We start from the raw sequence: 22,785 nt of genomic DNA on the forward strand, positions 1-22,785 counted from the left end.
GCTTTAAAAATTGTATACAATTAGGATCATATAGCCCTAGAATGATTAATTTGACCTTATTTCCTGTTCCGTGTTTGGTTGTGGTCTTAGGGTAGAGTCTTTTATTTGACAGTCTATTTGATCCTTTATTGTGGATAATTTGCATGCATAAGGCAAGCGGAAGTGAGATTGGAAGTTCCTAGCATAGTTAGTAGTAAGTGAGCTTGGGGATGTCCTTTTTTGTTCTGTGGCTTGGAGTGTTACTACATGAATGTTGCTTGCTTTGTGCTTTGTGGAACTCTTAGTGATGTGAGTTAAATATTAAGTGAATATGTCAAGTCACATGTAACGCCCGTAGATCAGGGCTAGTCAATTTAGAGACAATGAGCGTCAAAAATGAATTTTTCATAGAAGATTATTTAGAAGGATTAATCTTAAATAAGTTGTAGTATATGTTACAAGGATTCCATACATATAAAGAATGCCGAAATCCGAGTTATAACGAAGAAGTTATGACCTGTCGAAGTTTCGCGACAGAACCGACATGACACAATGCGACGTAAAATAGTGAATTTATGTAAGAGCAATATTTGGCCTTAGCGATCTAAATGGAAGTCGTAGAATACGTTAAACCGAGAGCGTGCATAAAAAGAACATCCAAATCTGACTTCGTATGAGGAAGTTATGATTTTTCTAAGTTTTAGCTTAGCAGTATGCAACCCGAAGTTCGAATATGAGATCGACGAATTTCTAGCCGAAACAATCTAATCGAGAATCGAAGATCTCGTCGATAGTAGTTCAACGGTAAAAAGACAGACGAAAACGGACGTCAGATGAAGAAGTTATGAGTTTGTAACAGAGTTTTCTTGTCCCGGCCTACTAAAAATAATATATTAATAATATATTAAAAATAGATTCAAAATTAGCCAACGGAGTCTAAACGAGAGTTGTAGAACATAATATCACCTACGCGTGGATATAAAGAACGTCGAAAACGGAGTTCGTATGCGAAAGTTATGAATTTATGAAGTTCGGGGCGTGAACCCCAAAGCTGTGTCAGTGACCACGACGTCGAAATAGTGCTCAAAACATGGCATGTTTTTTGACGCCTCCTAGAGTCTGCCAAACCCAACTTGCGATGAAGCATGCAGTGACGATCAATCCCACGATGTGGAAAATGAAAATTTTGCCCTATAAATAGATTTGAAGGGGCAGTCGGCCAAGGTTGCTAATTCACCCTTCTCCCACTCATATTACCTCAATTTACGTGCAAAGAAGTACCCTCGAAGCCCCGGTATCATCCCGAGACCCGAAGCAAGTCCCAAGCCTGAAGATCCCGAGAAAAAAAGAGTTTCCGAGCCGAAGCTCTGCCCGCGAGAAGTCCGGTGTGTGAAGTGATCCCGGTTTCACCGAAGAATACTACTCTTAGAGCCATAGTGCTTTCCGAGCATCGTCTAAACAAGTGAGTGTGTATTTACTTTCTTCTACCGCATAGATATGAAGTATTTGCTATGAAATACATGTTGTGTGTTTATACGTTGTTTGTTTACTTGAGATGGTTGTTGAATGAATGTTTTATACTGATTTTTAAATGATTTAAACTATATATGTAATTTATATCTACAAATATGTTGGGTAGAACATGGTTAGATGAAATAGTTGGTGTGTGAGGAAAGATTAGTTTGAGGATGAGACAAAATATGATATAGATCATGAAGTGAGGGTGACAGGTGAAAAATGAGTGAAACCTTTACCCAAACGATGCCCCCCCCCCCGGTCATTCAGCAAAGTAGGGATGACAACCACAGACTATTCTAGACAGTCCAGTGGAACACTAGCAAGCTCACAACTTGTAGGTGTTGTGGACTTGATGTTCACTGGTGTACTCTAAAAACCCTGACAGCTATAGATTTGGTACCTCATAATAAAACGATGGTAGCTATGGATTTAGTACAGTGTAGATGAACCTTGGTGACTATGGAGTTAGCGTCTGTTAAGTGAACCTTGGTGACTATGGAGTTAGTGCCTGATAGCTATGGATTTAGTACCTGATAGATAAACTTTGGCAGCAATGGACTTCGTGCCAATTCCTTAGGTCAATCCTTAGGAACGAATGAATAAAGGATAGTTGATTCTTAGGGTAAAACCTTAAGAAATAAAGAAGATAATGGGGATGAGTAATTAGGTTGATTGTTTGATGATTAAATATAATAATTATATTATTGTGGGTTGAAAATCCTATATGCTCACCAGGCTCCCAAGCCTGACCCACTCAGTTTTCATTGCATTACAGGTAATGACACAAGAGTATAAGTTGGTGGACTTGACGAGAGATTTTGGATTATAGATCAGTAGTTATAAATAACTGTTGTAAGGTCTATTTTATATTGTTTATGCTTTTGGTCTGTATCGGAACATGACATCCCGAGATTTTGTTATTTAATGAAAATACATTACTTTAAAGAAATGCTTTGATAAATTCTTATCACATTTTATTTTGGGAACAAATTCTGCAACTATTTTCTTTAAATGGTTACTCTGATTTTAAAACAAAGCATAAACAAAACGGTCTTTTCTAGCCGTGAAAATGGGGATGTCACATCACATGTAACGTCCAGTTCCTGGTATGTATTTAGTTCAAAATTTTATACACTTATGTATAAAAATTCTACGAGTTGGAGGCCCCAAAGTCGTCGAGTATGAATGGCATTGGACGCGGGTTGTGAAGTCTACTTGACGAGTAGGACTGACATAATGAAACCCTAAAAATAACATCATCAACATGAAAAATGAATATATATATATATATATATATATATATATATATATATATATATATATATATATATATATATATATATATATATTGCAACATAAAGAGCTTCCATGACTATAATGAATAGGAAATGTGAAAGAGAGTCACTACGATGTAAACCCTTCTTTAATTGAAATTCTTGAGTAAGGCTCCGATCTAGTAAAACATAAGCCCTAGACGAGGAAAAACAAATATATAATCTACTTCACATAATCCCAATTCAACGGGTCATAAGACTTTCAAAGTCTATATACAACAGTAACATCTTTTTTTTTATGCTAAACCAATCGCTCATTCACAATACAAGGCCCAGAAAGAATCAGACACCCCTTTACAAAAGCTTACTGCTCCTGACTAATGACATTGTCCATTACTGTAGCTAAGGTTGTTAATCGGGTTTCGGGTTGAACGGGTCGGGTTAGTCGGGTTTTTCTAGAAAAAATATTCACCGAAAACCCGACCCTAGTAAGGTACGAGTTAGTCGGGTTCGGGTTAATCGGGTTTCGGGTTAGTAGGGTCAGGTTAATCGGGTTAGTCGGGTTGAGGTTGAAATGTAAGATGAATTTATGTTGTGCCATTTTAATACATAATCCACATGTATAGGGACTTAAAATGTAAAGTTGGTATATGATATGTATTTTTGGAGTTTCTTTTACCATATTAGTAATGTAAACAGTGAATAAAATTGGTAAAACTGTTACAATACAACCGTACTGCATTAAGAGGAGAGGAAAGTTATATCATTTTATACATCTCTATACATAGTAATTGTACTCTATGGTTTGTTTAAATAAGAAATATGTATTAATTGTAAAATCCCATGGGATCTTGAATTCATGTCATTCAACGCAGTAAAAAAAGTTTTGGTAATAAATTCTTAATCGGGTTATTCGGGTTGACCCGAAAATTGTTTGGGGTTGATTTTTTCAAAACAATTTTCGGGTTTCGGGTTAACTCGAATAACCCGGTTAAGAGTTCTGGCCCTTTTAAACCCTACCCTAATTACCTTATTCGGGTTCAGGTTGGTTCGGGTTAATCCGGTTCGGATTTTTTTGACACCTCTAACTGTAGCAAGTCTACTGGCCAACAACTTAACAATGATCTTATATTAGACCCAAATCAAGATAGTAAGCCTAAACTTTATAACCACCATCAGACTTGAAACCTTTGGAATAAGTTTCAGAAAAGAAGCATAGGACCTTGTAGGAATAACAATTTGACTGTGAAATTCGTTGACAAAACTCATATAATACTGAAGAAATGAAGGTGATACTCTATATCTCGTCATGATACTAATCTTCCCACCGAAGAAGAAGTAATCCATGTATGATTATGGAATTACATAACTCAAAAATCCACCACCAACTTCGATCGGATATTGTTGATGATATTGAACATGCATACATAGCTTTTATGGATACCTATTTTTTTAATCATCGTATTTAGGTTTTAAATTTTCATTTTTAGTAGTGTGCTTTTTTTAATAAAATGTTATTTTTAGTTATATTGTTGTAATTTAATTTTAAGTTATTAAATGCTTTAATACTTTTTTTAAAAGAAATTTGTGTGGGTTGGAAAATATGGACTCTTTGTGTTGAGGGTTGAGAAATATAGAAATGAGAAGAGAAAGAAATGTTGATGTAACATATTGCTCACAAAATGGTTGATAGGGTTGGAAAAATCCATTATTTCCACCATTAAAACACAACCTTCATTTTCTTTCTTTTGGATCGTCAAAATACAATATCTTTTCGTTTCACTCCCTTTTTCTCTTCATATTTTCTTTTACTTTCTTTTCTTTTATTTCTTAAAACTTTTGAAAATTAGGTGTGATGCTTCGATAGGTCATTAGTTGTTCATGATTTTGGACCTACCAACATGAGCAATCATACATATTCAAACTATATGATGAGTTGTTTTCTTAGGCTGGGAGAGTCGTGTTGCTCTTGCCGAGTTCCACCTCAAACATAGCAAGGAAAAAAGAGGGAAAGAAGTGAGGAAGAAGAATAGAGGGCCTGTTCTGCTGAGTGGGGGAGAAGAAATAAGGAAGAAGAGAGAGAGAGAGAGAGAGAGAGAGAGAGAGAGAGAGAAGAAGAAGAAGAAGAAGAAGAAGAAAAAGAAGAAGAAGAAGAAGAAGAAGAAGAAGAAGAAGAGAGCTTGGTGTCCCACTGTCGAGTTGCCCTTCCAAGCTCGACATGCCGAGTTCATGTCACGGTGTTTGCCGAGTACAAGTTGGATGTGTCGAGCTCTTACCGAGCCCACTTTGTTTTAACGTTATTTGGCATTTTTAGATGCCACTTTATGCATTTTTATATTAGTTTTTATTTGTGTTTTTTTTCATAATTTTTGCATTTTTGTCTGCATTTGTTAGATAACGGACAACTCATGTATGCCATTAGAATTCTCATACTCCTCACGTTTTGGTGTCTATTTCAGGTAATTTAAAGTGGAGCGGTAGTTTAAAAGTCTTTGGATATAACTAGAGCATAACCAGAGCATATATATATATATATATATATATATATATATATATATATATATATATATATATATATATATATGGAGCGTATCTAGGGCTGAAATGCTGAAAAGACCAAGCATGGGTTATGCCTGACTAAGCATGGGTCGTGCTCCACCTCTAAAGAATTTCTAAAGCATTTTTGAACTCTGAGATCTACGAAGCCCAAGCATGGGCTGTGTGTCCCCATCAAATTCCATTTTTTTTGAATTTCGAAGATTGTGAGTACCAAACACACCTTGAACACCAAAGCACGGCCCGTGCTTCGAAAAAATGCCCAAAATAGCAACATACTTCATTAAACACAAAAGTGACAACTTTCACTGAAAGCACGACTCTCCCATTATGTGTTTTCCAAGAATATTCATTTGATGTTGTTGTCTTGCATATAATCCCCTATTTTTATTCCAATTTCAGAAGAGACACTCAGAAACCCTTTCCATACGATTGTGTTTGCGATTTCTGCACTTTTCTATCGATTTCTGAAGATTTGAAGACTGTGGATCAATTATCTCAATTACTTTAATAAATTTTAATTGTTTAGTCTTTCTTTTTATTAGCTTTAGATAGTTTTTAATCATGTCTAGCTAAAAACCCTAGATTTCAGTTATGCAAAAGACATCAACTTTTATGTTTTTAATCTAGGATTTGGTTTTTAATTTGTGAGTCTATCTAGTGGTTTTAGTTTTGTGCTTTATAAATGTTTGATTTTTAATTCTTTTTAGACTAATTACCTGATTAGGATTAAATCATTCTAGTTAATCAGTTGTTGAAATTCGTAATTGTTTTGATAAATTGGTAATGCGTAACAAGTATCAGATTGGTTCCGTGGTGGGATTTAATTCTAATATAAAGTGAAAATCACATATTATTATGCTTCCGAGCTTGTGAGAAGTATTGAATATTAGTGAGAATTTTACATTGTTCATGATGATGCTTTTTTGATTTCATTAAGAGTTTGTTTAATTAAGTTAGTAAAAAGTTGGGATTAACCGAAAAGCTTGTTTTGGTTAATTAACTAGGTAAAAGAGAAGTTATTAAAGTTTGTTAGTAGTTTTCAATACCAACTTAGATAGAACGCATCTTAAATAACTAGATCATGCTTCCATATCCTAGATCTGAATTGATTGCATAATTATGAGAGTCGCACTAGAGCTGAAATACTTTTTTATTATTGAATTTTCGTAAAGTTATTTCACTACAAGTTTTAGGTTTAATTAATAAACAAAACCCCAATCTTTACATTTTATGTTTCTGAGTAGTATGTGTCATAGACAAATATGCATTGACTTTTAGGTTGTATCATTTAGATTCGACCATGCTTCCATATGCTACTTATTAGGGCAACCAAACAGTGATTTTTATTTCTTTAGACGTTAACGACAATGTTTTAACAAGCACCATTGCATTAAGTGTTTATTTGATCTTGGTAACAGTTTATTTTGGGAAATTCTATATGTACCTTCTAAATTGTTTTGTGTATATACCTTGTGAGTGAAATAATATGTATACAACTGTGATTTGATAATTTATGAGTGAAGACACGTATAATACCCCATTTTATTTTTCTTAGAGAGGTGGGTATGAGCAACGACGTTATTGGGTGTTATTGCATGTTATAACACGTGAACACCGCCCCCCTTCCCCGTTATTAGATGTTATGAGACTACGCGTTACTCCCCGTTACCACCATAACACGTTATAACATGTTTTTTTTTTTTTTTTTTGTCGTTTTCCTAATAACGTGGACCTACCAGTCTTATATACAGTTCTATTCCACGTTAATTAGCATTAATTAGGACCCACTTAATAAAAAAGACTCGCAATTATCTTTAAATATAACTCAAAAGTCACAATCAATAGATGATAAATGCATAGTTGACTTTTGACTAGGAATTGGACGGATGATACGTCCGATGGTGACATATATAGATTCATTCGCCTTACAAAATCAAAACTTGCAACAACCTAAACAAATTGAGGAAACACACAAAACCACAAAGTGCCAAATTAAAATTTTTAATTGTTTATGTTTTCGTTCCAAAATAATAATATATTTCGATACATCGATACATCTAAAAGATCCAAAAAATAATTTTTTTAAATAATAATATGCTTTTAAAAATAAATATTTTTTTTATCAAAATATTACTAATTATTAGTTAAATTACCATGAAATTAAATACATCTATTATAAAAAAAAATGCTACAAAAAAATAATAATGTCATTTCATTTAATAAAGTTAATGATAATTAATATCTTTTTAATATATGTATTTTTTTTTATCTATGAACAATAATTTTGAAACGGAAAAAATATTAAAAAATCAAATCTACAACACTATCATAATCATAAAATAGTAATAAAACACCAATAAAATCAACTTTCAAATCATTAAACGAGTTATTATACTATTAACAACAAATTAAATTTTCTTGCCATCCAATATATTATGGATAATATCGGGCAACAAGATTTTAAAGCCTTCAATAAAAACTTGAATTAAAGAAAAGATTTTAGTTGGTAGTTCGAACTTATATCTTTTATTTTAAAACCTAAATTTTGCAGCTTTTAATTTACAATTGGAAACTATTTTTGCCAAATAGATCTATCAGTCGAAGAAGGTTTTACCTTGAATATCTCCATATGCATGTTATAATCCAACTACATTGCTTTATTCATTACTATATAACACTTGCTTAAAAATTACTTCAATTTGTATCTTAATATATACTTTTTAAATCGTCTCAAAGTCTCTTAGTACTTCAATACATCATACATGTGAATTGTATTCACACTTTATATATACCCTACATCCTTGGGTCTAACACATAATTTAGTAAAAATATTTGTTTTTGAACAAATATATAAATTATAATCAAAGGGTTCTTTAGTAGTTTGTTGCTTTGAATCTGATTTAGTCAATATATCAAAGAAATCAATCAAAAACTTAACGTGATATTAAAAAAAAAAAAAAAGTGAATTTAACAAAATCAGATTTAAACTTTTATAAAACCGAGTAAAAAACATGTAAAATAGTTATAAATAACATAAAAATCACAAATAATTAAGAAAAAATATTGTGGGTGGCAGTAGCTGTTTCGCAACCGCTATAACATGTTATTTGTTCACGGGCTTTTGTCTCCTCCACTCCTTTTCCAAACGAAACGACAACACATCCTGCCGTTTCATTCTCTCTCTTCCCCCACCTGCCTTCTTCACTCCGCCATAACCAAAACCTAGAGAGAGAAACAACTCCATTAACAGTTGTTGATATTTTCACTAGAGAGAGAAATCAGAAAACAGAGTAAACCCACATTTTCCCCGTCTCAATATTGTCTTCAATCTTGATATTTTCACAGATTAGCACCATGGATTTTCAGATCTATGGTGCATTGGGGATCTTATTTTTCATATTTTATCTCATACCACCTGCATCCATCAATGCAACTGAGATACCTCAACAACACACCAAATCTAGCTCTACCCAGATCAATTCAAACTCGGTTCTAGTCGCGCTTCTGGATTCGCACTACACTGAGCTATCCGAGCTCGTTGAGAAAGCCCTTCTTCTACAGACCCTTGAGGAGGCAGTTTCTCGTCATAACATCACCATTTTTGCTCCGAGCAATGAAGCTTTGGAGAGACATTTAGATCCTGAGTTCAAACGGTTCTTACTTGAACCTGGGAATCTCAAATCTCTACAGAATCTGTTGTTATTTCATATCATTCCGTCTCGGGTCGGGTCGAAGGAGTGGCCGGAAGAGGATTTAGCATCAGTAGCGTATGAAACACTGTGTGTTGAGGAAGCTGAGAATCATCTGCCGTTAACCCGAGAAAACTCCGGTGAGAAAATAGTGGTCGGTTTAGCTAAAGTAATCCGTCCCGATGATGTAATCAGACCAGATGGGGTGATTCACGGGATTGAGAGATTGTTGGTGCCCCGATTAGTACAAGAAGAGTTTAACCGGAGGAGAAGCTTGAGTTCAATTTCAGCTGTTTTACCCGAAGGAGCTCCGGTGGTGGATCCGAGAACCAACCGGTTGAAGAAACCAGCCACTCCAGCTCCCGCCGGTGCTCCACCAGCACTACCGGTATACGATGCGATGGCTCCGGGGCCTTCTCTAGCTCCGGCACCAGCACCAGGTCCAGGCGGACCCCGCCACCACTTCGACGGCGAGAACCAGGTTAAAGACTTCATCCAAACACTCCTCCATTACGGCGGCTACAACGAATTAGCAGACATATTGGTCAATTTAACGTCATTAGCGACGGAGATGGGTAAGCTGGTGTCCGAAGGTTACGTTTTAACAGTCTTAGCTCCCAACGATGAAGCCATGGCTAAATTGACAACAGACCAGTTAAGCGACCCCGGAGCACCGGAGCAGATAATTTACTACCATTTGATCCCGGAGTATCAAACGGAGGAGAGTATGTACAACTCCGTACGGCGGTTGGGTAAGGTTCAGTATGATACATTGCGGCTGCCGCATAAGGTGGTGGCGGAGGAGGGTGATGGATCGGTGAAATTCGGGCAAGGGGAGGAGACAGCTTACTTGTTTGACCCGGATATCTACACCGACGGAAGAATATCTGTGCAGGGTATTGATGGGGTTTTGTTTCCGTTCGAGCAGACGGTGGAAAAACCGGCCAGCAAGGTTGCTCCGGCGCCGCCGACGAAGAAGATCGCGGCTGAGCAAAAAAGAGGTGTGTTTACTGTTTACTGTTTATTCCTTCTAAATTCTAATCCCCATTAATTAATGCTTTTTTTTGCCAAATTCATGTTAGAATTGATGATCAGAGTCGATAATAACAGCTTGAAAGAAACTATCAAACAGATTAACATTTTGGAAATTACCTTCATTTGTTCTTATTGAAAACAGCCTGTGTATGATCTGTTCATCATGTTGTACCATGTGTACTGATACTTGCACTTCAAGACTCTTCCTTTGTACCTTGTGCATTAAAAGTTGTACATTATAATGCATCACAACACATGTTATGCTATATAAAAAGTTTGTGGAATACCTGTCTTTTTTAGTAGACCATAGAAATGATGGAATTTTTTGTAATGATGCTAACAATTTATTTCATTTGATTTTTTTTTTTTTTTAAAATTCAGGGAAATTATTGGAAGTGTCATGTAGGATTGCTGGAGCATTTGGACAAGATTTCCAATTTAAAAGCTGTAATCTTGATCTATAAAATTGAAATATAATTTCCAAGAAAATGCATAAAAAGGGGTTAAAATTGAACAACCACAGAGCTGGATTCAAGGAAACAATATAGCAGATGGATGCTGCATTTTGCATTCAAGGAAGTTTCTCACACAAAAAGAAAGTTTGGCTTTTTTTTTTTTTTTTTAATTATAATTTTAATCTTGATTTTTGGGGTATTGTTTGTTTGTATGGATGGAATGGTGTAATTACTACTATTAGTAGAAGTGATTCTTTGGGAACACAAATACATAAATCATTTTGTACAAGTGATGTGTAGTTGGTTTGTTTATGATGTATCAACTACTATAGATTAAAGTTTTGATTTAATGAAGTCACAAGCATAGGTTTGTTTATATTTGAGTGTACTTTTTTTTTCCACTAAAATCATGTTGTGATGTATTGCAATCGTGAAAATCAATTGGACTTTAATCCGCATCCTTAGTCTTATGGAGAAATATAAAAAGAGAAATATGAATCTACCTATGATATTTATTCGTACACCTTGCTCTTAAAGTTGTACATTGTTGATGCATATAAGAAAATGTGATACAAAGTTTGTGGAATAAATGGGCAAGATTCCTAAGATACAAGCTTATAAGCTAAATATATTTTCCAAGAAAGTTCATAAAAAGAAAGAAAATAGAAGCAACTACAAGCTGGAGACGAAGAGGTGACAGACTGTTTATATTCATTTCATACCTTTTAAGTGTTACATTATTACGATGATCATCAAGTATTGAATTAATTGACGATATTTATTGGATTGACAGGTAGGGATGATAGAGTAGAGATATCATATAAAAGGTTTATTGGAAGTGATGGATGATGCAAATTGCATTCAAGGAAGCTTCTCATTCAAGAAGAAAGTTTGATATTTTTATTTTTATTTTTTTAAACTTGCTTTTTGAGGTGTCGGTGTTGTGAGCCGAATGGTGTGTAATTACTAATGTGAATATGTTAAATATGTTTTTTTCAATAAATCTTATATCATATAAATTATAGTTGGTATACAAATTTAATTATCAATACTATATTAAGTATATCGTCAACAATAAAAATAGGAGGAATTTTCTGCATGGTCTCACGAGTCACGAGTAACAGTCGTTGGACAACTGAGGTCAACGAGATTAAAGAGGAAGTATTTAAATTCTACGAGAAAAAATTCACTGAAGACCATGTATCTAGACCTAAACTCATCAACCCGTGGTTCAATACAATCTCAATGATGGACGCCATCAAAATCTAATCTCAATTCAGTGTGGAGGAGGTTAAAGTTGCGATTTGGCAATGTGGAAGCGAGAAAGCCCCAGGTCCCAATGGTTATACCTTTAAGTTTCTTAAAAAAATTTGGGACATCATCAAATACGACGTGGTGAATTTTGTTAGGTATTTTGAAGAGTTTGGATCATTACCTCGTGGGTGTAACCCTTCTTTCATTACGCTTGCTCCTAAAATCAAGGACTCATTGTCATTGAACGACATCCGTCCAATAAGCCTAATTGGATGTTTAAGTAAGATCATAAGCGAGTTACTTTCCACTCTTATGAAGATCGTCATTGGTAGGATAATTGATGATGTTCAGTCGGCATATGTAGAAGGGCGGTGTATACTTGATGGCCCCCTTATGATTAATGAGAATTGGGCAAGCTTGTTGGATGTGAAGTTGGAGTTCTCCCTTTCGACTACCTTGGGGTTCCGGTGGGAGCCAATATGAATCTTATAAGAATTTGGAAGCTCATAATTAAGAAATTTCATTCCAAACTTTCTCTCTGGAAGGCCAAAACCCTCTCGTTTGGTGGTAGATTAACGTTAATAAAGTCAGTTCTTAGTAATCTGCCCACCTACTACTTATCCTTATTTAAGGCCCCGAAATGTGCATTAGACGAGATGGAGAAAATTAGAAGAACTTTTATATGGGGTAGATGTGATGATAGGAAGAAAATACATTGGGTGGCTTGGGATAGAGTCCTAGCAGATAAAAGTGATGGTGGATTGGGTGTGGGATCTATACCGTCCTTAAACTTTGGGCTACTCGTGAAATGGTGGTGGCGGTTAAAAAACGAGAAGAGCTCTCTTTGGGCTTGGGTAATCCACGGGATTCACAACTTGTCGAATAAGCCCTTCGATTACTTATCTCGACAAAATGGCAGTGGGGTATGGATTAACATTGGATGTATTAAAGAGGAACTGTTGAAGTACATATTGGGAGTTCACGATGTGTTCAAACAGGTGGTAAAGGGCGGAAAGGAAACTCTATTCTGGTACGACTCATGGTTAGGTTTTGGGAACTTAAAAGCCAAATACCCTCACCTATTTGAGCTGGAAACCAAAAAAAAAGTGTTATGTTGCTGACAGAATTTCAGAAGCAACCATCTCTTGGAATTGGAAGTCTCACCCCCTGATTTTAGATTAGAGCCAACTGTGCAAGCACTAACCAATGACATCTCTGGTATTCGTTTAACTCTGGGATATGACCATTGTAGATGTAAGTTAACGGGTGACGGTACGTACACTATTAGCTCAGTTAGAAGGGTTATTGACAAATTCCCTATCACTACTACGGGCATAATGACAATACAGTGGTATAAGGTGGTCCCAATCAAGGTGTTATGTTTCATTTGGAGAGTTGCACAAGGTAGAATACCCGCAACAGTTGCTTTGGAGATGAGGGGTATTAAGGTCAATTCATTGTTGTGTAGTGCGTGTATCGGACAATAGGAAAGTGTAGACCATGTTCTCATTAGTGCCCGTTTGCGTCCAGAATTAGGAGCAATATCATGAGCTGGTGTGGTGTAACACTTGATCAAAGTTTAATAAGGAATATTGGAGATCTTCTTCAAGTTATAGCTGCATGGGGATGTTGTCCGAAGAAAAGGAAACGACTAGCTATCTTATGTTATGGAATGTTATGGAATCTATGGTGGTTCCGGTACAAACGACTATTTCAAAAGGAAGGTATCTCATTGATGCAAGGGACTGAATGTATTAAGACTATGGTTTTTTACTGGCTTAAACATAGAAGCAAAAAGGCAATCTGTAATAGGGGTCAAAAACGACTATTCGACAAAAGATTATTAAGAATAAATAATCTCAACCAAGTTTTAGTATATGTTACAAGGTTTCCGTACATATAAAGAGCGTCGAAATCCGAGTTATAAGAAAGAAGTTATGACCCGTCGAAGTTTCGCGACGGAACCGACACGATACCGGGAGGCGTAAATAGTGAATTTACGATAGAGCGAGATTTAGCCTTAGCGATCTAAACGAAAGTCGTAGTATATGTTAAACCGATAGTGTGCATAAAAAGAACATCCAAATCTGACTTCGTATGAGGAAGTTATGATTTTTCTAAGATTTAGCATAGTAGTGCACAACTCAAAATCTGAATTTTAGATCGGTCGATTTTAGCCAAAATAATCTAAACGATAAATGAAGATATCGTTAATAGGAGTTAAACGATAAAAAGACAGTCGAAAACGGAGCTCGTATGCGAAAGATATGGACAAAGCTTAGTCCCTACTCTTCGAGCGTTGCGAATTCGATACAGTTTTGTAAATCTGAGATAGAGTGAGAATTAGCCGACGGGATCTAAATGAAAGTTGTAGTACTCGTAAATACCAACGCGTGGATATAAAGAACGTCGATAATAGAGTTCGTATGCGAAAGTTATGGATGAAGCTTAGTCCCTACTTTTCGAGCGCGGCGAATTCGATACAGTTTTGTAAATCCGAGATAGAATGAGAATTAGCCAACGAGGTCTAAATGAAAGTTGAAGATCTCATTAATAGGAACTCAACGGTAAAAAGACAGACAAAAACGAAGCTCGTATGCAAAAGTTACGGACGAAGCTTGGAGACTACTTTACTATACACTTCCTATAAATAAGATATGAACTCTTCATAATTTCCTCAGACCTTCAAACCTTTCTTTCTCTCTCTCTAACCTCTCTCTAACCTCCCTAAACCCCTCCCAAGTCTAGGGAACCTCCCTATCACGAGAAGAAAGCCCCGGAGCACCCGACGGCTCCGAGAAGAAAAGCTTTCGGCTCGGAAACGTTGCTCCAGCGAAGCCCGGTTTTTAATAAAAACCCGCTGTAAGTGAGTTACACCTATACTATATTTAATATAGCTTTTATTTAATTATAGTAACATTATTAGGACCTTAAAATAATTATTTGGGCTATTATTATGAGTTATATTGAGTGTTATTTAACGCTTATATAATAGTAATAATAGTTAGACTATTAATTAGTCGCGATTAACGTTAAAACTAAACTCTAGTGGTATTAATAATAGGTTTTGGTCAAGGAAAAAAATTGTTTTGAGATAACGAAGTGCTGTTCAAGTACCGAGTCACCACCTAATCAAGTGAGTGCATAGTTACTTTCATCTTACACATAGATATGAAGTATTTTATATAAATTACGTGCTATGTGTGCATATTACCTGAGTACTTGCTGTCTATGCTGGATGAACGATTATATACACGTTTTAAATGATTTAAACTGTATATGTATTTTATATCTACGAAAATGTTGGGGTAAGACATGGGTAGATGTAATAGATGAAATATGAGTTGGATGATGAGTTGAGAGGTGAAATAGACCGTGAGGTGAGGGTGATAGGTGGACGATGTGAGAAGCCTTTTTCCCAAATGATGACCCTGTCATTCAGCAGAGTATGGATGATAACCACGGACTATTCTAGACAGTCCAGTGGAACACTAGCAAGCTCGCAACCTGTAGGTGTTGTGAACGATGTGTTCACCGGTGCACTCTAAAAACCCATTGATATGTATTGCGAGTGGACTCTCGAAAACGATACTGTCAATAAAACCCTGGCAGATGCGCCTAAAGGACTCTACCGGCAGAAGCGCCTAATAGAGAACCTCATAACCCCGGCAGATGCGCCTAAAGGACTATTCCAGCAGATGCGCCCCATAGAGAATGTCACAATTTTGGCAGTTGCGCCTAAGTGACAGAACTAGCAGTTGTGCCTGACAGATGTGTCATTTACAACGATGGAATTCATACCTATTCCTTAGGATACTTCTTAGGAATGAATGAACAAGAAATAGCTGATTCTTAGGGTAGATCCTTAAGAATAAAGAAGATAATGGGGATAGGTAATTGGGTTAACTGTTTGATGATTAAACATAATAATTATATTATTGTGGGTTGAAAACCCTATGTACTCACCAGGTTTCCCAACCTGACCCACTTGGTTTATTTATATCACAGGTGTCGATATGAAGTAACATTACACTGAGAGATTAAAGAGATGTAGGTCACTAATGTAAATAAATGTAAGTTCCGTTTATGCTTATGTTCCTGTATTGGCAATGACATCCCAAACGTTTTAAAATGAATAAAATACGATTCTTCGAAAATGTTTTGATAATGTATTTAACGTATTTTTCTGGGAACAAATTTCGCAACATTTTTATGAAAAGAAGTACTCTGATTTTTATAAAGCATAAACAAAAATCGATCTTTTCTGACCGTGAAAATGAGGATGTCACATTAGCGTCCCCTTTTATTGGCTTGTAATCGTCTAACTCTTTTGTATGTTGCTTTGGGCCATCTTCTAGTTACTTGCTAGTTGAGGTTTTTCTCCCTTTTTTAATAAATTTGTCGTTTCAAAAAAAAAAAAAAAACTAACTTGTTTGACTAATTTATTTGACCGCCAATAAGTTTGGATATCAAGATTTTGTTAAAGTAAAATTTTAATTTATAAAAGATTTTGTTTAACTAAATTTAACAAAGTATATTTTATTTTTCCTTAGTAATGCCTATGTTGGTTTTGTGAGTGGAGTGGTTTATAATTACTATCTATGAATATGTTACAGTAGCATGTTTTTTCTGTAAAAACAGTATATCATACCAAATTATAATTGGTATTGAAAATTTTATACCATTAACATATCGTGAATACTTAATTACTATAGGCCAAACATCTTCGCTACCATTACCATTTACCACCATTCTAACTTGGACAAACCTTTACATAATATTAATAGCATTAAAACTTGGACAACTAAGATATTCCATATATAAAAATCATACCATCAATATCATTAGTACCATACTTAAGGTGGTGTTTAACTATTTATGAGTAAATAATGCAATGGTTTACGTGACATAAATGCAACACGATAACCCTAAATATACAAAATATATTTTGGACTTAGTGTTAAGAAAAATATGTATCTATGTTATACATATTATCTCCGTACTAACTATTTATAGTTGGTGGATTCTTCATGTGTAGAAATCCACCCTTATTTTTCTCTAGTTTATTTTTATTTCACTAAAATTTCTTTTTCAACTTCTTGATTGATCTCTTGAGTTTCAAGAACAACTTCCACATTTACCTAGCCATCTTAATTTACCTGCACATATTCACCAACTTCTATATTTTCCTCTATAGTCTATATTTACATTCACATCCACATTTTGCGTGAAATTCATATCTTATATTCTGTTAACTAACTTCCACAATCATATCTGAAATGATATTAACATCTACAAAACTCTCATGTATTTCAAAAAGATACTTCTTTTCTAGGTTACAACCCGTAAAAATTACGGATAATAAAAAAACAATATTTATAACTAAAAATAGTAATGAAAAGTCAAAGATTTATAAAAATTTATTGAATTAATAAAATATATGTTTTTTTGGTAAAAAATGATTGTGAATATTAATCATATAACATATTTGCTATAACTCTAATTTGTAGATTATATATATATATATATATATATATATATATATATATATATATATATATATATATATATATATATATATAATTTGTAGATTATAACTAAAAGTGGTAATGAAAAGTCAAAGATTTAAAAAAATTTATTGAATTAATAAAATATATGTTTTGGTTGGTAAAAAATGATTGTGGATATTAATCATATAACATATTTGCTATTCTAACTCTAATTTATATATATATATATATATATATATATATATATATATATATATATATATATATATATATATATATATATATATATATATATATATATATATATATATATAATCGGTTCCATTGATGTTGGGGCAGTTTCGCTATAAAACTGAAACCGATTCATTTGTTTTCATTAGCAAAATATAGAAATCAAAGAATCAGTTTTACAAAACATATATGTATCTGTTAAGTGAAAAAAAACATTGTTATTTTTTATTCTGAAAAAACTTGGGTCGGGTACCTGTTCAATAAAAAATAAGTTAAAAGCAAAAAATATTTCTCTCTTAAGTCAAAATCGTGACTGAATATATCAAGTTTTGTCCCTATTACGTAAAAAAGAAGCAAAATTTTTATCTTTTTTAGTTAAGACACACATAGTACACTTGTAAAATGCAACAAATAATAATATTTTTATCCTAAATTTTTATGTTCTTATTACCTTGCAACCCATTTAAAAAAACTTCAGCAAGTAGCTTTTTAGCATTGTTAGATCTACATGAAAGTAAATGAAATTCAAAATTAACCACGAAAATGTTTTTTTTTTTTTTTTTTTTTTTTTTTTTTTTTTTTTTGGGCTAAACAGTCAAAGTCGGTAGGTAAAAAGGGAACATTTTAAAGAGGAAACCTTTTTAATGGGTCCAATCCATGCTCCTTCACAAGTATATCGCAAAATCCATCTCAAACCCCTTGAAATAAGAAGAAAAAATCCATAAATAAAATTTCCATTATTAAATCGTTGCAACTTCCTTTTCCTTGCTCATTTTCTTAGAACAATGTATCCACAAGTTCCAATTTACAATAACTTAAAGACATGAAGCCGAGTAATCAAAGAAGGAGCATTTGAATCTTGAGCTATTAAGTGAATATCGGTTCATAACACATATTATAATAGTGTTCAATAGAAACCCAAAATCAACATCAAGATAGTCCTCAAGAAACAAAACATGAAATATAGCAGAATTTGATTAAATCCCCAAAATTACAAAATATGAAATACATTGAACATACATAATACCAATGTACAATTCAAGAAACTAACGAATAAAAAACATATATCTCCTTAAAAGATGTATAGGGTTCAAATTCAAAGTAAAAATCCATATATGCACATAATGAAAGTTTTCGAATAGCAAAAAAAACCATAAACCCAAGTTCAACCTCATATAGATTAATTCACTAAAATATATATATATATATATATATATATATATATATATATATATATATATATATATATATATATATATATATATATATATATATATATATATATATTGTTTTAGAGGCAGACGATATTACCGGTGCCTTGTATCGACACTACCACATTCCTCCAACCTAGTATGAGTTAGAGCTCAATTTACCAAATACATAACATTTTCTTTCAGAGTAGCAAGAGATGTGAGAGAGAAAGGTGGTGGGGAAATCGATTCAAATTCGGAGAAGATACGCTTCCCGTTTTATAGTGATTACCTTTAACGATTTGTTGTAGATTTTGTTATTTTATGGGATTGACGGAGGATAAGGGAAATTTTGTTGAAGAGATGTCATGAAGGGATCCTTCAATTTCAGAAATGAGTTATTCACGTTAATGATTTAATGATTTTCCAAATATTAAGTAAAATCATGGAGGGTATAAAGGTAAAATCACTTTTGACTGAAAAATAAATATAGAAGAAGTATGCATAAAAAGGATTCTTTTATTAGATACATAGAGGTAATAAAAATAACAATGGACTTAGTGCAAAGTGACAATCTCCTTTATCACCTATACACGATCAATGATTGTAACGTCCCAAAAATACGAGCCAAAAATTTCATTTTTAAAACATACACTTTGCAAAACATTAGAAATAAAACACCCACTGATCATATCATTTCATAAAAGATGTTGCGTGTCTAGAAACCATTTTATAAAACATAACAATGTCAGAGTATATATCCCCAAGAAGATCTCATAGTGCGGAATACAAGGCGTGTGTGTGATGTGCCGCTACCGCGCCGGCTCCTTCCCCTCCGAAGAAGAGGTACCTGAAACCAAAACTGAAAACTGTAAGCACGAAGCTTAGTGAGTTCCCCCATATTACCACATACCATACAATCACACATCATACATACTGCCAGGCAATTCTGGGGTGCCCTACCTACCCGGTATGACCATTCTGGGGTGTTGACCTACCCGTGTCAAGCCGTTCTGGGGTGCTGAATACCCATGTCAAACCATTCTGGGGTGCTGACTACCCATCGATCCTAACAACCGATCCTCGGGGACTATTTCACCCCCTACTGCTACCATCACATATATCATAACATAACATATTATCAGACATATCCGGGGTGTCCGATCTACCCTTCGGTCCTAACGACCGAACTTGGGGACTATTCCCCTCCTACTACCACTATCACATATAACATATCATGCCAACATATAAACATATCATCACATACTGTTAGGCATGCCTGGTGTGTCTGACCTACCCTTCGGTCCTAACAACCGAACTCTACTACTATCACATAAACATATCATGCCAGCATATAACATATCAGGTAGTAGCAAACCTAGATGATATCACAAAGACAATCATCTAACATACAACTCCTACTGGTGGGCCGGCATTGTGGCCGTAGACGCACCGCTACTGGAAGGTAACTCACCTCAAAGTAGCTGCTGATCTGCGTGGGAACTGACTGTCTTCTGCTGCTGCTGCTGCCCAAGAAGTCCTCCGCCTAAAATCCCCACAAAATACTCGGTCAAATACTGTTAATCGACCTCAGGGTAAAATGACCATTTACCCCTAACCGAGCCAAGAGTCAAAGTCAAAATCAACTTCCAGTTGACCCGACTCGCCGAGTTGGCCTGCCAACTCGCCGAGTCCCTATCCCTTTGTCTGACCATAACCCCATCTCTACTCGTCGAGTTAGGCATTGACTCGACGAGTTTTCCTTCTAACCCAAGGTCCAATAGTCCTTCATCCTACTCGCCGAGTTGTATGAACAACTCGTCGAGTTCATCTTCATCCGAAGAACATGCTATGCTAAGACTCGCCGAGTTGTATGAACAACTCGTCGAGTCTGTTCTTGAGGCAAGAAGATTGCCTTGAACCCGCCGAGTCAGGGCATTGACTCGCCGAGTTCCTTCATGGGTGAGTCTGGCTTCCGACTCACTGAGTCACACCCCATGACTCACTATTCCACTCCGCAAACACAAAAAGGGGAAAACTCGGGGACTCGCGACTCGACTCGCCTAGTCCGATGAACGACTCGCCGAGTCTTTCACATGCAAATACTATATACTCGATTTTGCTTGAATCCAGCTCATGCCATACATAGATCTGAGTTTCTAGGGCTTGATTAACACGTAAAGTTTCCAATTTTACGTGTAAATAAACACCAATGAAGGTTTTAGGGCTCAAAATGCACTAAAAGAGTAGATCTAGGGCTTTCATGCAATATGGCTCCATAAAGGCAGTAGATCCGAGCTCCTGGAGCTCAATTATGCCTAGATCTAAAAGTTAATCAACTTATTACAGATCCTAAATGATACCCAAGCTTGGAAATGTCTCAAGGAGGACTTTAATGGAGCTATAAGGGACTACAAGCATGGAAACAGAAGGAAACTGAGTTATACCTCAAGGGAATCACTTGAATAACACCAAGATGTCTGGCCTCCTTCTTTTCTTCTTGATCTACTCTTCTTTTCTCTCAAAATCTTCAAGAAACACACCAAAACACTTCAATCTCACAAGGAACAAGGGTTGGATGATATAGGGAGCTCTGAGGGTGAAGGGGGCGAGGTTGGGGCGCATAAGGTTGGTTTAAATAGGGTGCAAACCCTTGAAATTTAGGGTTTCATCAGACAGCGGGGACTCGCCGAGTCCAGAATATGGACTCGCCGAGTCGTCAACTTAAACGTGTTCCATATCCCGTCTCTACTCAGCGAGTCGGGCCTACAACTCGCCGAGTCCAAGGCTAAAAATGCAAAACACTTAGATAAATTTCACATACCAGGAACCAGGTGCTACAACGATCAACCTTCAATACGATGTTCTTATGCAATTTTGATTTTTCAATTTGTCTCATAGTTTCCACGTCAAATGCTGTATCAAAACTAGGCCTGTCGAAAAAACCTGAAACCCGTTCTACCCACCCGACCCGTTCTGAATTCGGGTAGAATGGGTTGGGTAGAACGGGTAACGGGTATGAACATTCGGGTAATAGGTTAACCCGATAATAATATAGGTCCGGTTTTAGGTATGAATATTTATTTTCGGTATACCCGAATACCCGAATTCGTTTTTTAAATAATACCAAATATACAATGCAGTCACGTACGCACACTTCAAATAAAACAAAACCCTTCGTTTCCTTCTTATGAACGACGGCTCGACAGTCGACGCAAACTTGCAAAGGGAATACGTCTTGAACCGTCATCACAATTCTCTGTTTCTCACTATCGTACGACATTGCAATTCTCAATTTCTCAGTTTCCCCTTAACCCTCATCGACTCCTCTATCTGATCACGCTTCGGTTTCTTCCTTCTCCATCTGATCACACTGAAAAGTCCCACTCTCCTTGAACGGTTGAAGCTTGATCGATCAAAAGACTTTTCAAGTATGCAATCACAATCAGAGGTTAATAATTCTGCATTTAAGAAATTTTCGGGTATATCCGATAATTACCCGACTCGACCTCAAACCCGAATGCCCGAAACCCAAAAACCCGAATTACAATATAGGTCTGGTATTATTTTCTTAAGGAAATACCCGTTCTATCCGAAACCGGAAAATTTTACCCGTTCGACACCCCTAATTAAAACTACTCAATCACAACGTGTCAAGCCATCACATGTCCCACCAAATACTAACAACAATTTAAACGTAACATTATTTGAACATTAAACCTTAGTGTGTGAAATTAAATACCTCATAGGCTATTATTTGAGACTCTATGATCATATTTACTATTAGAAATAATGCTTTTGGAACGCCAACACATAAATTAATTTGTACAGTGATGAGTAGTTGGCTTGTTTAAGATGCCACCAACTACTTTAGGGTACACATTTAAATAATTAGAAAATTAAAATTCTTTCTAGGAATATTTTACCTATTCTTTATTCAAATACTTTCCAATAGATGATCAACTTAATCATTCATCCACTTCATAAAGCAGAGAACAATCTCATCCTAAACAATACACACGTTTGCATAATTAAGAAATCAAATTGCTACTTTTCTTCTTTCTTTTGCAAATAACAGCTAAAACATCAAA

At 35.2% G+C, this 22,785-nt stretch overlaps 1 protein-coding gene across 1 annotated transcript; it reads left to right on the forward strand.

Moving 5' to 3' along the window:
• The first annotated feature begins 8,454 nt into the window (after positions 1–8,454).
• Positions 8,455–10,885, forward strand: LOC111909347 (fasciclin-like arabinogalactan protein 17). The gene is made up of 2 exons (XM_023905159.3): positions 8,455–10,020; positions 10,436–10,885. The coding sequence occupies exons 1-2, from the start codon at positions 8,685–8,687 to the stop codon at positions 10,516–10,518; spliced, it is 1,419 nt and encodes a 472-aa protein (XP_023760927.1). The 5' UTR covers positions 8,455–8,684; the 3' UTR covers positions 10,519–10,885.
• The last annotated feature ends 11,900 nt before the right edge of the window (positions 10,886–22,785 follow it).

Source organism: Lactuca sativa, chromosome 6, assembly GCF_002870075.4.
Source record: "Lactuca sativa cultivar Salinas chromosome 6, Lsat_Salinas_v11, whole genome shotgun sequence".
NCBI classification, from domain to species: Eukaryota; Viridiplantae; Streptophyta; class Magnoliopsida; order Asterales; family Asteraceae; genus Lactuca; species Lactuca sativa.

What these genes read in the sequence shown, in the direction of transcription:
- LOC111909347 (XM_023905159.3), top strand. Translation starts at nt 8,685, where the DNA reads ATGGATTTTCAGATCTATGGTGCATTGGGGATCTTATTTTTCATATTT. An exon ending in CGCGGCTGAGCAAAAAAGAG is followed by an intron (nt 10,021 to 10,435) that starts GTGTGTTTACTG and finishes TTTAAAATTCAG; the next exon opens with GGAAATTATTGGAAGTGTCA.